Source organism: Miniopterus natalensis, chromosome 6 (genome assembly GCF_054644295.1).
Source record: "Miniopterus natalensis isolate mMinNat1 chromosome 6, mMinNat1.hap1, whole genome shotgun sequence".
Classification (NCBI taxonomy): domain Eukaryota; kingdom Metazoa; phylum Chordata; class Mammalia; order Chiroptera; family Miniopteridae; genus Miniopterus; species Miniopterus natalensis.
This window is the reverse complement of record NC_142086.1, coordinates 83,717,878-83,733,710: the sequence shown is the minus strand read 5'-3', so window position 1 is coordinate 83,733,710 and position 15,833 is coordinate 83,717,878. Positions and strand designations below refer to the sequence as shown.

Here is a 15,833-nt window from a genome sequence, read left to right as displayed (position 1 = left end):
TTCCCGCGCGCCACAGGCCCCGCCTCCTCGCGGGTGGGGCTAAGCCGGCTCCCGCGCCGCAGCGTCGTCCAATCAGGACTCGCTCCCGCCGGCTCCGGAATCCTACGCGGAACTGACGCCCCGGCGGGAGAACGCGTGAGGGCCTCATTCACTCGCCCAGTCCCTTCTCCCGCGTCCATTCAGGCGTTTGCAAACCGCCTGAGCATCAGCCGCGTGCTGGGCCGCGTCTGACGCCGACTCGGACTTGCCCTCAGGGAACTCACAGTCGGGTAAAAGGAGAGGAGCTGTCCTGCAGGGCGGGAACCCGGAGACCCGCCCACGACTCCCGAGTCTGTCACTGGGGCAGCGAAGATTTGCGAGCTGTAACCTGTATCGGTCTCTAGAATTTCAAATATCAATAAAATACAAGGCTGTCCTCGGCCTCCTGTAGTCATGTACACGAAAGCGTGAAAGGAACCATGTGCACTTACAGTCCCCCAAGGACAAGGTTATTTTGGATGTGAAGGCTCGAAGGAAATTTGAAGGGAAGGGGGCATTTAAAGTGGGCTTCAGGTGATGAGAGTTTGGGATAAACAGCGCTGGGAAATGGGGAATCGAGCTAAAGAAACTCACAGTTGGCAATAGAGCACAAAAGTGGGAGCAGTGGGACCCGTGATGGGAAAGGATGGATGGGCAATGACCGGGAAGCCTGTGGACAGGGAACCAGCAGGTCAAATGGTACATGTATTTCCAAGGCAGTTCTCATTTTCATTGTAAATTAACTGGAATCCTCGTTGCATACATTAGTCTGGGAGCTTGGTGGATATGACACTGACCCTGACAGATGGACCCTCTCCTTGTGCTAACTGCAGGTTTCTGGGCCTTCAAGGCCAAGGGACTTTGCAAAAGGAGTGCTATCCTGTGCAGCCTCCCAGAAGAAAGCCTCCCCCAGGTGGCTCTCCCACTTCCCACAGTTCCCCTCCTCTCTCCTTTCCTCAGGATGTCATGGTACTGAAATCAACCAGGTCTCTTTCTCCTTTTGCAGTCAAATATTGCCATTTGTCCTTTATATAGGGTGTCTCCCAAAAATGTATACATACACTCTGAATAATTATAAAGGCAGTGTTTATTAAAATACATTTCATTTTCAAAATTGAGCTATCAGCTGTTAAAGTGTGTATACATTTTTGGGGACACCCTGCATATTGGCTTCTAGAACATTTTGGAAAATCCAAAGCTATGGGATTGTTTGGTACCTGGACTGCTTACATTATACGTCAATTAACTGATATGGTTATAAACACTTTTAAAAACAGAATTTAAAATTTTAAAGGGAGGTAGTAAGTCAGAAGGCAGAAATAGATGCAGCAGGCCTTTTGAAATGGGATAATTTTCCAAATGGACAGTTACCTGTGAGCTTCCTAGAAAGCCAGGAAACAAATACTTTTCATAGTATAAATTCTTGCAATCATTTTTGAGTGGCAACTTTTATTAAAATGTACATAGCAGACACTCTTTGGCCTATCAATATTCACTGCAGGGGACTTACACTCTGGATATACTTTTTAAAAATGTGTATAAGGTGTATTAATTCCAATAGTAACCTTTTTGGTAATGTCAAACAAGAAATGAGCATTAGGAACATATCATATTCCTATCATAGAATGTGACTAAAGCTGCTCAAGAGTCATGGAAATGTTACCAAATATATGGTGTGACACTTGTGTGAATTTGATACAAATATATAAACAACACATATATATGAATGTGTATATATTATGCAACTAGTATTTGCTGGAAGGACACACAAAACACAATGGTAGTTACCCCTAGGGAGGTGGTGAGAAGTCTTTTCACTCTATACTCTTGTGTTTCAGTTCTGACTCTGCCTCCCTTTCCCCTCCTTACGCACCGGTGAGAAAGGCCATGCTGACCCTTTGTTTCAGGACCCACCTGAGTTCAATGTTTGTAAATGTTCCTCAATGTAAGGTATAGATGAATGGTTCTGATGGCATAGTGGGAGTCCTTAAAAAAATACTGATATTGCCTGACCGGCACGCCTCAGCAGTTGAGCAGAGACCTAGGATCCAGGAGACTGCGGTTGGATTCCGGATCAGGGCACATGTCCAGGTTTCGGGCTTGATCCCCAGCAGGGGGTGTGCAGGAGGCAGCCAATCAATGATTCTTCCTCATCACTGATATTTCTCTCTTCCTAAAATAAATAAAATAAAAAGCTCCAAATCTATTTTAAAAATACACTGATACTGATATCTGGTCCAATCCCAAAGACTCTGACTTAATTAGTATGGGGTGCATCCTCTCATTGGGAGTACAAACGACTCCCCAGGTGATTCTAATACGCAGCTTGTGCCCAGCCAGCATGGCTCAGTGGTTGAGCATTGACCTAGGATCTAGGAGATGGAGGTTTCATTTCCATCAGGGCACACGTCCAGGTTTTGGGCTCCATCCCCAGTGGGGGGCGTGCAGGAGGCAGCTGATTAATGACTCATCACTGATATTTCTCTCCCTATCTATTCCTCTCCCTGAAATAAAAAAAATTTTTAAAAAGGTAAAAAAACAAACTAATACACAACTGGTGGTGAGGATCACCAGTATATACCACTGTAATTATTCCTCAGTAACAACTAATGATCTAATGGGCTGTGTGGTAGCAAGAATCAAGTGTCTGAAGCCATGTGCAGAGTTGTCAGCAGCACCTGCAGATCCGGAACATGGGGCCCAGGTGATGGACACATCTATATGACACCCCACTGTGTACACACATAGCTTTTACTGATTTTGTAGCCTTAGCTGACTTAAGTGGGTCCTGTTTATTGGGATTGTGTACTATCCTAATTTACTTACTCATGCTGTTTTTGTTTTTAAAATAATTAACTTAAGCAACACTGCCCTCCTACACTAGCCTTTTACAAATCTAACTTAACATCTTTTCTTCAACGAAGCAGCCAGGCAGCTTTCCCAGCAGACACAGAGACGCAGATCTCTGTGAAGGCCCTGATTGGCAAGACCATTGACACCAGTGGTCACTGGGTCAAGCCCAGTGACACCACTGAGAATGTTAAAGCTAAAATCCAAGACAAGGGGGGCAGCCTGCTGGACCGCAGCGTCTGATTCTTGTGGGTAAATAGCTGGAAGATGGCTGCACTCTGACTACAATATCCAGAGTCCGCCCTGTACTTGATGCCTCCTCGGCTGGGTGGCAGTATCAAGCCCTCCCCCAACCAGCTCGCCCGGTACAGCTGTGACAAGCTGAACTGCTGCAAGTGCTATGCCCACCCTGCACCCCTGTGCTATCAACTGCCACAAGAAGTGCGGCCACCAACAACCTGGGCCCAGAGAAGGTGAAATAAGGCCCCTCCACCACCTCTTCAGCCCAACAGGGTGACCTTCAGCCTGAACCCTGTGACCCTGGGGCCTCAATGAAGTTTCTCTTTTGTTGACTGGAGCAGTAAAAAATAAAAAAATAAAAAAATAAAAATGTGTCACCCATATTTTCAAAGAACTGTATCTTGCAGTATTTTCTTAAAGGGTGAAAAATATGTAAATACTTCCAGAGCCAATTTAGCAAACAAGGTTCTCTTACTAATACTGATTAACTTGCCCATTAAGCCAGATAACATCCATAAAATACATATTTTTTGCAAGAATATAAGTGACCAAAAGGAAGGAAAAAATAGCAAATTCAGGAAAGAATGGCTACATAAATATTCAAACTTAGACCTGCTCTACATAGCTGCTATTATTTAGACTAGGTTTCTTTACACTAAATGATTTAATATAGAAAATGTTTCCCCTCAAGTGTAAAATATAGGCACACATGCACACTCCCTCAACATGAGCTGTCTTAGATTCTTAATAGAAACAGTCTGTCTTCTAAATATAACTTGTAATATAGTAAAATGAGCTCAACTTTAGGTTCTTAATACAATTTTAGTTTTCAAAATATAATTTGAATATAGAATTCTTTAAAAGTAGTATCTGAAGAGTTAGCCATCATATATATTTTTATTTTATTACAAGATATTTTAAATTTTGGGCAGATACAACTGTGACAGAAAACCAGCTTCATACCAAAAATACACTTTCAATTACTTTATCGAGCAAATAAAACAGTCTTCATTTATTTGCTTTTTCCAGAACTTAATGTACAGTAAAAATTTTATATTCTATATGACAGACATGTAATTAAACATACATACAGAAAAAAAGAACATGTATTGAATGTTCAGAAATAAAAATAAATAGCAATAATAAAACTTTGAAAAAAATAATGCACATTTTAATTGTGGAAAATTAATTATATATACAGTTAAACTTAATAGAAAGCCATCTCTTTAAAATTGCACAAAACAAGGGACCAATAAAGTATTAATTTTTATGGCATGTAATACTATAATCTTAGGGCAATTTGTTGCTTAATTCCAGGGCATAAAACACTTAGGTTTGTAATATAGCAAAAGGTATGCAGTATTGTTCGAGAAAGACTGCCTTCCTCAACTCACATTATCCTGTAGTTTTCCTATAAAAGACTATACAGGAAATTTCATAAAAAGAAATATTAGCAATCATTGTGCCCACTCCATGCTAAGCAGCCAAAAATGGGCTTCAAAGTAAACATGATCAGACAGTTAATATACTTGATACTTTTTTATATTAAAGATCATTTCTTTGTTGTATAAAAACACTTTGTTTAACGATGATTGGCAATCTCAGCACAGAAAATATCCTGGCAAAATGGATGAAGAGAGTTTCTGCTTACCTTATTTTCATGAATAAAATATTTCAGGAGATAAGCATTTATAGAAAAGAAACATTAATGCTCAGTTTGCTTACAACTTATCAGGAGTGTTAATTCATATTTTACAAATGCCTGTTTAAACTTCTCTGTAAGAAAACCAAAGTCGCATTTCCATTCATATTATGTATGGCACAGCCCTCACGCTTCAGATAAAAACACACTTTGGGAAACCAGAAAAGATTGCACAAAGGTTAGGGGCAACCTGAAAACCTCTTGGTGAAAAACACATCCTCTAGGGTAATAAAAAAATATGTGCAGACTTAATTACAAGTATTTACATTTTAAAACAGAAACATGAGTTAGCTATTATTAAGCCACTCAACATCAACGACTCACGGGCATTTCAAAAGGTGTGATAGTGTGTCGACCTGTTTGTGGCCACATGTGAATGCATAGGGTACAGTAAGGATTATGGTTCTTCAGTCTGTCACCTATCATATCTATAGAACAAAACTGTTTACATTTTGAAAGCTGTACAACAGAAAGGATTGAGCAAATATTTTTATTATTTCACATAAAATATACTTTAAGAACTACCGATTTCACTCATTTGTTCAACAACTTGTCCTAAAATCTCATCAACTACATCAACATCATAATTCACTTGCTGAAGATCGAGGTCAGGTACAATCATGGCCAGCAGCTGTCCCACGTTAACTCGGAGTGATCGAAGTTTAAAGCTGCAAATACAAATGTTACATTTATTAGATGAACATTATAACTTAATATTCATTAGGACTTAATATTTAAGGGAAACATTAATCCACTATTTAATCATTCAAAAATTCTACGTAATTATTATGTATCTGTTGGTCAGTAGTGTTTTATAACACTAGTGGCTCTTTGGTTCCAACTGACACAACTTTTAAATTTTATTTTTTTCAATTTTTAAAAATTGATTTTAGAAACAGAGGAAGGGAGAAGGAGAGAAAAACATTCATGTGAGAGAGAAACACTGGCCACACCCACCTGGACTGGGGATCAAACCTGAAACCTGACTGGGAATCGAACCAGTGACACTTGGGTACATTGGAAGACGCTCAACCAACTGAGCCACACCAGCCAGGGTATCAAATGATACAATTCTGATTTGAGACTGGAGAAAACATGGACTGGTAAAATATATAAATTATGTTATCTACAATTTAAAATATTGTTGTCACCTAGAAAACAGTAGTGACATACTAGTGAGAATACGGGTCTAAGAAGAAGAACGCATCTCTGAATTTCAGCTCCCTTTGAGGAAAATAAATTGGTTTGTTCCCTAAAACATGCTCTATGAGATGCCCACTGCTGTATAAGAGGAAAAAAAATGGTTCTGTGGTCAAATACGCTTATAAAACATTGGATTAAATAATGTTAAGACTTTTTAAAATGCAAGACTTCATGCTAAAGTTCACTGACTATCCATTTTTTAAATGCATTTATAGGGAAGTGTTTTGCTGAAAACATTGAGAAATCCTGGATTAGGTCAACATTATCATTCCTTCCAAGTTCATATACATGTATCGGAGTATCAGCATTTTAGACTTTAAATACCTACAGCTATAGAGCATCCTTAGCTTCAAGGACTGAGTGAAACACATGGATCAAGAGAATGCTGCAGATGGTTCTGCAACCTCAGACATAAGTCCACATTTAGTTTACAGATAGTGATCTTTCTAGGGTGGAGATCTCTGAAGGGGCAAGATGATCATCTTGGGTTAATAGTACACAAAAATGCATGTAATTTTAAACATCTTTTTGTTGGCTTGCATGATAAGATTCCATTGAACTTCTGATAAAATTTCATGTCTCATGCCAGCCGTTTTTTGTCCAAGCTTTCCCATTCACTTCCATCAGAGGCCCATGGTCCAAAACATTTCTGGTTTGCTTTGCAGAAATTATTAACCATGCTATGTCCTTCCAAGAATATTCCCTTTCTCATAACCATAATCTTTTATCTACATGAAAAGCAGACAAAAGACTAGTGTGACTCTAGAACCCTCTTATCCATCCTTTAAGTCTTTGATTGTCCCTGGCTAATTCCTCCCATCTACCAGACATGTCACAGACTTCCTATTTTTAGTGTTGAAAACAGCAGTGTCCAAGTGAAATATTGTGAGCTCCATACATAATTTAAAATTTTCAAATAGTTCAACCAAAAAGTAAAATGAAACAGTAAATTTTAGTTAACCCCATGCCACTAAAATATATCATCATATAATCAAAAAATATTTTTATTGAGATATCATACATCCTTTTTATCTTCATACTAGGACTCCAAACTGTAGAACGTATTTTATAGTTAAAGCATGTCTCAGTCCAGAATAGTTAGATTTCAGGCGTTGGTAGCCATATGTGGTTACGCTATTCTGGAAAGCATGTCTAAAAGATCATCAATTACTCAAAGGTTAGTGGGCAAGAGAATAATCTGGGAGACTGTTTCAGTTTCCGATTTAATAAACTGCACTGTGGCCCAAGGGTCTGCATTTCGACGAGCACCATAGATGCTTGTGGTTCCCATTTTTAGAAACACCAGTTGGGAGTTTTTTTCTGACCCCTTTCCCTCCTTGCTTATATGTAGGACTCTACTGTTTCTATCTCCATGAACAGATTTAGTGAAATGCTTCAGAAACCCTTAAGCCAAAAAACAAAACAATAATATAACTGATGGTCAAGGGAGGATGGCAGGAGATTCTCTCTCAACAGTACCTTTTAGAGCTGAAGTCCTATCATTTTAGCAGAAAGAGCTGCACAATTTTAGCCCTTAATGTCCATTTATGAATGGTAAGCCATCAACACAGCACCAACACTGTCATCCACTCCCACCTGAACTTTTCTCCACCCTCAAAAACAAAACAAATCAAAACGGAAACGCAATTCCACTTTGTATCTTACTGAGATAGGGTAATCATGCATTTGCTGTTTTCTTATTTTCACAGATCTTCTTCCTAATAATCAACTGCACTCTGGCAATTTTTAGTGACTTTGGGATTTCCTAAAAGTTAAAATGGGGGAGGGGACATAGTAGTAAAATGGTAGCAAACCACAAAGGAATGGTGCTAAACACAAAAGTAAAAGAAATCAAGCATTCCAAACCACTCTGACCAATCAAGTGCTTTAGTTCTTTGAAATTCCTATTTCTCTTAAGTTGAACCTAAACTGCTAGTTTCTTGAAGGGAAGGGTAACATGTACTTTTTTCTCTCTCTCTGTCTCCCATAATGTTGGGACCACAGTAGTCAATAACTGCTTTGGACAGAGTATCTGTTAGATGTGTGCTAGCAAATAAGTAGCTCACTAACCAGAACTGTAGCCACAGCAAAATGCCTCAATTTAAATTACCTTTCCCCATCAGCATAATTTACGGACTCCTCAAGGTTACTTGAAGTTGAAACATCTGTTCCTTTCTGTTGATTTGCAGATTTTAATTGTTCAATTTCAGTTTTCAGTTCTTCATACTGTGAACGAATTTGTGATTTCTCCATTTTCAATAATTCAACCTGACAAAAAAATTAGATTAACTGTAAAATTTAAAAAATACTAATATCAAAGTACAAATTTAAGCTAAGAAATGTAGAAAACCAGGTTGATGAAAATTACAAAAAAAGAAAAAAACCCACATCAGACAAAACCCCCAATAGCTTTCTATAAACAAAACTTTGTTTGTTTAGTTTCACCTGTCCATCTTTTTTTTTTTTTTTAATATATCTTTATTGATTTCAAAGAGAGGAAAGGAGAGGGAGAGAGGTAGAAACATCAACGATGAGAGAGTCATTGATCGGCTGCCTCCTGCACGCCTCCAACTGGGGACTGAGCCAGCAACCCGGGCATGTGCCCTGATTGGGAATCAAACCCCGATTGCCTGGATCCTAGGTCGATGCTCAACTGCTGAGCCACGCCCGGCTGGGCTCACCTGTCCATCTTTTTACATTGAAAGGATACAAAATGTCAATTACGACTTGACTGAATACAAATGGTACCTAAAAATTGGAAAACCAAGATAAAAATGCCTAAATAATGTTGATGTCACAGTGGCTTTCTTTTCTTGCACACTCAGCAGCTCTAAGTTACAACACAAAGCTTAGACTGATTTGGTACTTTTTGTCACAGCTCTTAAGCCAGTAACACATGAAGATGAAAATCTGACTGAGCAGTTATATTAGCAGTTATTTCCAGGAATGGGCAGTACTATTGTTTCCAAACTCTTTTTAGCAGAGAAACTCTCCTTTCAAATACCATGTAAATATGATACATAAAACAGATTTTCTTAAAAAAGGAGCTATCTGCCCAGCAAGCGTGGCTCAGTGGTTCAATGTCGACTTACTCGAACTAGGAGATCATGGTTCAATTCCCAGTCAGAGCACATGCCCGGGGTTTCAGGCCTGATCCCCAGTAGGGGGCATGCAGAAGGCAGACTATTAATGACTCATCATTGATGTTTCTCTCTCTCCCCCTTCCTCTCTCTGAAGTTAAAAACAAAAACCTACTAAAATAAAAAGGAGTAACCCAAATTAGAATCGGGGGCACATGCAGAGGGTACCACTTATCCCCTGATATCTAAATCTCCTTCTTCCTCAGTAAAAGAACCCCCGAGTAATGACTACAGTTCCAAGGCACCCATCAGCCAGGTGACTTAAGTCCCAACAGTAACTTTGAGGAACCGCATCTTCTTTCCTGCTGCTTGGAATGTTAGATACAGGACAGCTGGGCCTGAAAAGCCATTTTAGACCATAAATGCACGTTGTGAAGCAAAGCAACAAAGCAGTGTCCTAGAGGACATCGATCAGACCCAGTCACCACCCATTCAATTCCAGCAATGCTCATCTATCTCAAGACAGTTTAAGAACCAAAACTACCCCTACGCATTTCCCTATGCCCCAAGAGGACCAATCCCCAGTTGAGAACCAGTGGAGTAACAGTCAGTCAATAAATGAAATATGTACTAAGTAATTAATTCCAATCTAGCAACTGGCAGTTCTTTCAGGTTTAAATGCCCCTGGGTTCCCATGACTACCAGGATGCTGAATGATAACTCACCTCGCTTTTATACTGGTCCCTCTCAACAGTGCATTTGTCCAGCTGTCTAAATACATCATCAAGTTGCACAACCATTTCATCCATTTCACTTTTACTCTCATTATTGGAACACTGACTACATTCAGGCTTTACATGTTGCAAAGCACTACACTGTTTTTTCAGCCTTTCTATTTCTTCCAGAGCTTGCCGATACTGAGATACCACGTGGTCTGGACTTTCAGATTTGCCATTAATACTTTCAAGTAAATACACAGCATCGGTTTCGGTAGATTGATGGCAAGTTTCCTTCTTCACGTATTTGTCACTCATTTCCAGTATCCTCTGTTTCAACAGTCTGATTTGGTCAGTAAACATGTGACATTGTCTTTTATAATCTTCTTTTTCTTGGGTAACCAGAAGTAGCTTATTTCTCAGTTCATTTAACTCGCACCCCGCATCATCCACAGATTTATCAAAGGTTTCCTGGGTTTCATGTGTCATTGCTTCAGCTTCCACACAGGATGGTGGTACCGCTGTACTGTTTCTTGCACTCATGTCATCTTCAATAGTTTCTTCCTTTTTAACAACTAAGCCTGGCACTTCAGTCTGGGTGGCCACACCAGTTGCCTGATCACATGTGGATGACAAGGTACCTGTTGAACTACTCTGGCCATAAGGTTCACTGTTATCCACAGGCTCGTCCTGAACACCGCTTTGTTCGATGTGACTCTGTTCTGATTTCACCTCAACATCATGCGGCTTGGGAGTACTGGTTTCTTCTAAGATGATGACATCATCATCCTCTTTGTAAGCTGGGTTTTCAAATGCTTGATTACTCAATCTCCGAGTCTTTGCATTCAAAATTGAGGAACGAATAGGAAGTCTTCGTTTCATGCTGGAAAACAATTTATATATAAATTAAGATTATGAAATATAGATGTGAACAAAATAGGCGACCTTGAAGTACTCTACCTTAAAACATGAAGAAATACTCATGCCTGTTTTTTAGAATACTGACAGATTATCCCACAGTACTGCCCGATGAGTTGCGGAGTAGAGTACTTTGCCTCTCTACAGGTGAGGAAACAGATCACTGGGTGTCCTCAGAGTATCAGGTCTGTATGTTGCCAAACATCTCTTCATTTGCTGTCCTCGGAATTTCAATGTCCCTGTGTCCAAACCAGAATGCCACCACCCACCAGAGGCCCACCCTTTATATTCTAGAGCTCAGTGAGTGACACTGCCATTCCCATTTGCCCATCATGATTTGTATCAACATTCAGTGATCAAGTGAGCCACTAAGTAAACCAGCACGCCCTATCGTTCATAGTCCCTGCATTAAAAATTGCCTCCTTTTCTTCATTTGCTTATTTTTCTGTGAATTTATCACCATTTATTACATTTGGCCCCACTTAGAGGGACATTTGTACTGCTCTGCTATTTGAGCCTTCTGTGTTAGACCTCAGGTTTCCTTGATTTAAGATTTTTCACCCCAGCCCAGCTGGGCGTGGCTCAGCGGTTGAGCATCGACCTAGGATCCAGGCGATCGGGGTTCGATTCCCGGTCAGGGCACATGCCCGGGTTGTGGGCTCGATCAATGACTCTCTCATCATTGATGTTTCTATCTCTCTCTCTCCCTCTCCTTTCCTCTCTCTGAAATCAATAAAGATATATTTTAAAAAAAAAGATTTTCCGCCCCAGGCGGGTGGCTCAGTCGGAGCACTGTCCTGTGCACCAAAAGGCTGCGGGTTCGATTCCCAGTCAGGGTGCATTTGACAGGCAACTGCTCAATGTTTCTCTCTCTCATCAATCTTTCTCTCTCTCTCTAAAATAAAAAACAAAACAAAACAAAAAACATATCCTTGGGAAAGGATTAAAAAAATTTTAAAAATGATTTTCCTTTGTTGGGTTTACTCTTTCCTATCAAGGGGGCACAATCTCTAATAAAATTGAGAAAGCACAACAGGACATAAAAAATGTAAAATTTTGCATGATGAAAATATCTTTATTTACTTCTAGTTTACTGGTTTTATACATACTTTCAGGTTGAAAGTTACTTTCTCAAAATTTTAAAAGCATCACCCCATTTCCATCTACCACTCAGGTTTTCTGCCATTCTCATCCCTGGCCTTCTGCACACAGGTGTGTTTTCCTCTAAAAACAGCTGTTTCCTGGTGTTCTAATATTTCACAATGTTACTCAGAATGGAGCTTTCCCCAGACATTACACTGCATATATAGTGGAAGTTAAGTCTTTCTTTCAGTATTTCCTCCCCTTATTCTAAAATCCTCTTAATTCAGACGTTGACCTTCCTGTACTTTGTTTCTTCTTTTTAATACCTTCCAACTGTTTATCTTTCCTTTCTAAGAGACTTATTTGTCCAACATCTATGCACCCCCCAGTAAATGTCACATGGTTTCTTCAGTTTGTGCATGGTGATTCTTGGCCATCTCTTTCTATTTCAGAGTGAAGGCTGGGCTTGTGATTTAAGGACACTCAAACTCTCACCCATCAAGGGCTTTTATCTTGGGAACCCAGTGAGGGGAAGAAGGGAGAGGGATTTCTCACCATCCAGTATTCAGACTTTCACTTACTCCTGTTTCAAAACAGTGGCTCACAGACATCTCCCAACAGTAAAAACTCTCCAGAAGGTAAACTTCCCACCTTCTGACACAGGAAGAGAAGCAGTGTTGCCAGACTTTGCAAGTTAAGAAGATCAGGAAGCTGCTCCTTCTTAAACGTTCAAACAATCCTTCTGTTCTCAGCCCTATTTCCCACCTTCAGAAGTACCTGGTGCTTTCAAGTTCTGAGTCTGTCTAGAGATTTCTGGAGTTAGCCAGTCAATTGGGAGTTGCCCTATTATTTTTCTTACCAAGCGTATTCCAAATTTGTCATTGTCAAGACTTATTTTAGGTAAGTCTTTCCAAAGACTTTGGCTCTATAAATCTGAAAATAAATATAGGCTTTAAAATTTAATGAAAATTTTCTCTATATTCCTCTTCCATTTTGATGACAGTCACTTTAAAAAATAAATTCCATCAGTTTTTCTGTGTAAACTTTACAGACTTTTCTTTTTCTTACTTTGTCTAGAACCATCTTTAAGAAGAAAAACCAAGAATATGAAGGAGACTGGTTTAAAAACAATCACACAAGTTTTTAGTTAAGTAGCAGTATAGCCACAAAACAAGTCCCCCAAATGTGGGCTATAAACAGCAAACTATTTTAGAGCCTGTCCTCCTTGATGTACACATGCATAAAGGCAGTTGTTTTTCATCTTTCCCAAGGTCAAAAATCCCTTGGAGAATCTGATGAAGGCTACAAAACCTCTCTGAAAATCTGGCTTCACTATCTCAGAGAACCTTGCTCCAGTGTTTCTCTTTCAACAATAAACATCAGGTGTAGTCAGTCTGATCCACCAGTTCACTGGCCGTATGCTCTTTCCTCTTCTCACTTGTGTTCATTCTGTTCCCTTTGAATGGGCCACATGTGCAGAGTACTGCTTTCAGGATTTTAGGAACCAGCCTAAAAAAGTGCCACTTCATGACGAAGCCTTCCCTGATCACTTCAGACAAGAGAGCTAACTGTTCAATCCACTATTGCTCATACCTTTCTTTCTCTTCTTTCTCCAACCACTCATCCAAAATATAGTGTGTCACAGGCTATGCTAAAAAGGTATGGGTCACACTTGACATTATAATGTTGTACTGTTCATTATTTTATGTTTATATTTAATTAAATATGGATAATCTTAAAAGCAGAAATTGCCCTTTTTATGTTTATATTAAATATGGATAATCTTAAAAGCAGAAATTGCCCTGGCCAGTGTGGCTCAGTTGGTTAGAGCATTGTCCCATGCACCAAAAGGTTGCACGTTCAATTCCTGGTCAGGGTACATACCTAGGCAGTGGGTCCGATCACCGGTGCACCGGTCAGGGCACATACAGGAGGCAACCAATTGATGTTTCTCTCACACACAGATGTTTCTCTCTCTCTCTTACAAAAAACAAAAAAAACATATTCTTGGGTAAGGAATTAAAAAAAAAACAACAACAGAAATTTTCATACTATAGAGAAGCTCAAAGAGGTGACAATTTGATCAAATTCCACATTACAATTAATATTTTTTAATTGATTTAAATAGGTGGCATAAGTGGGGTGGAGTAAGTATAGACAACATAAGCAGTCACTTGTCCTTAAAGACTTTTTACATGCACATAAACGACAATTTCTTACAAGTGCATTATTGCCATACAAGTGCCAAGTAAAGGCTCTGTTTAATATTCATTCCCCAAATGGAAGACCACATTTTTGCCACTGACCTGTTGCCCTCTGGTTCAGACTGAGGTGAACCTCGATGATTATTTACAAGTCTTGCTGCATAAGGATCTGCTGGTTCTGAAGGGTGTCTTCTTGGAACACTGTCCTTTACAGGAGAAAAGCTTCGACTTGACACAGAGGTTGTCCGAAACAACAGTTCAGTATTAATCTGTTGGGGGAGGGGGAAATGATCTTAAAGGAATTTTTTTAATGTGAAAGGCCCAAAACATAAGACATTATTTTCCCTTTTCCTCTGATCCCAGAAGATGTTGAGAATTATCCTACCCTACACCAGGGAGCAAAATACAATAGGCCAATGAGCTACATCCATCCTACAAGTGAGCTACATCCATCCTACAAGTGAGCTAATGGTTATACATTGTTTAAGGTGTGAACAAAACGACAAAACAAACAAAAAATATGCAACGGAGATTTTATGTGGTCCCCAAAGTCTAAAATGTTTACAGAAAAGGCTTGCTGGCCCTGTACTATATAGAGAACTTACCAAGATACAATAAAAGCTTATTTTTCTAAAAGAAATAAAGAGAAAGATACTGCCTTTAAAAACCAAAGCAAGCCCACTATTCTTTTCCCCCCAGTTCTGTTCACACCCCCAAACCCTAAGCCTTTATATAAGAAAACTGTCAATGTAATTATAAGCAAACACACATCTGCAGCAGACCAAAACTTCTCACACAAGTATGACCACCGAGTCATATACTCAGAAAAGGTTCCTTAACACCATTAAGCATTTAAGAAAGAAAGAAAAGGGCCAGGGAAAGTGGTCCACAAAGAGAAAGAAAACACTACAGCTTCAATCCAGGCTAGTACTAGAACATGGCTCCCTGGGTGTTCCTGTGAACTTTTCCTTGACTGCCTAGCAACAGGGTTCTTAAAAGAATGTCTGCCTTTCCTCAGGAGATGCCCAACTAAATAATAAAACTGAACAGTTTGAATAAAGTTGTTGGGTTAAGAAGCCAGGGTTGGGAAGGAGGGCAAGGAGGGAAATACGTAAACTGAATGAACAAGATTACTTCAATTTGTTATGCAACTCCTAAGCTTTAAAAATATTTGTTTAATTAATTAATTAATTACCTGAGGGATCCTGTCCAGTTGTCTGAATCTGAATTTTTCCCTGTCTCTTAAAAAAAAAAAAAAAGATGAAAACACATTTAAATTTACTTATTATTTTCAATTCTGTCTTGCAATGATACTTGCCATTTCACCGAGTCACTCAGATGTGTACCCTTTAATCAGTGGTAAGCCCTTAGGCAGGGAATACTTTCCACCTCTTATCTTCGTAACACCCTAAGGCCTCAAGCTTTCCACCCCCATTGTTTTCAGGCCTTTGAATCGAAATACCACACAGGCTTCTAACTGGTTTGTCTACTTCTAATCCTGCTGGATTTACCTTGAAAAAAACAGTGCACTATAAATCAAAACTCCCTGGATGTTCTTAGTGAACTCAGTCTCCTATGTGCAGCACATCAGCCTAACGTTCCCCAAGGCTGACGACCATCCCTCATTTCCCAGCTCCTCTAGCCCACCTCCGCTTTCCACTACCCCCACTCGCACATCTGCTCTAGTTATGCTGAAGCGATCACTGTTCCCAGGAGAGTCTCATCCTCCCTTCCAAGCCTATCACAAAACTGTCCGTCACGGCCCATTTTAACCTCGCCATTCCGGGCCAGAGGAATCTCTCCTCAACTTCCCAACAGG

The 15,833-nt window shown here is 39.7% G+C and overlaps 1 protein-coding gene across 2 annotated transcripts in view; it reads right to left on the bottom strand.

The window, feature by feature from the left end:
• Nucleotides 1–3,986: 3,986 nt before the first annotated feature.
• The window catches only part of MORC3 (MORC family CW-type zinc finger 3), a 43,636-nt gene continuing 31,789 nt past the window's right edge, over nucleotides 3,987–15,833 (bottom strand). For both annotated transcript variants that reach the window (XM_087818399.1, XM_087818400.1), the window contains exons 13-17: nucleotides 15,210–15,255; nucleotides 14,117–14,283; nucleotides 9,819–10,692; nucleotides 8,124–8,281; nucleotides 3,987–5,478 (exon numbers count right to left, since the gene is read on the bottom strand). In XM_087818399.1, the coding sequence (XP_087674525.1) occupies nucleotides 5,325–5,478; nucleotides 8,124–8,281; nucleotides 9,819–10,692; nucleotides 14,117–14,283; nucleotides 15,210–15,255 (1,399 nt within the window). In that variant the 3' untranslated portion in view covers nucleotides 3,987–5,324. The remainder of the gene's footprint in view (nucleotides 5,479–8,123; nucleotides 8,282–9,818; nucleotides 10,693–14,116; nucleotides 14,284–15,209; nucleotides 15,256–15,833) is intronic.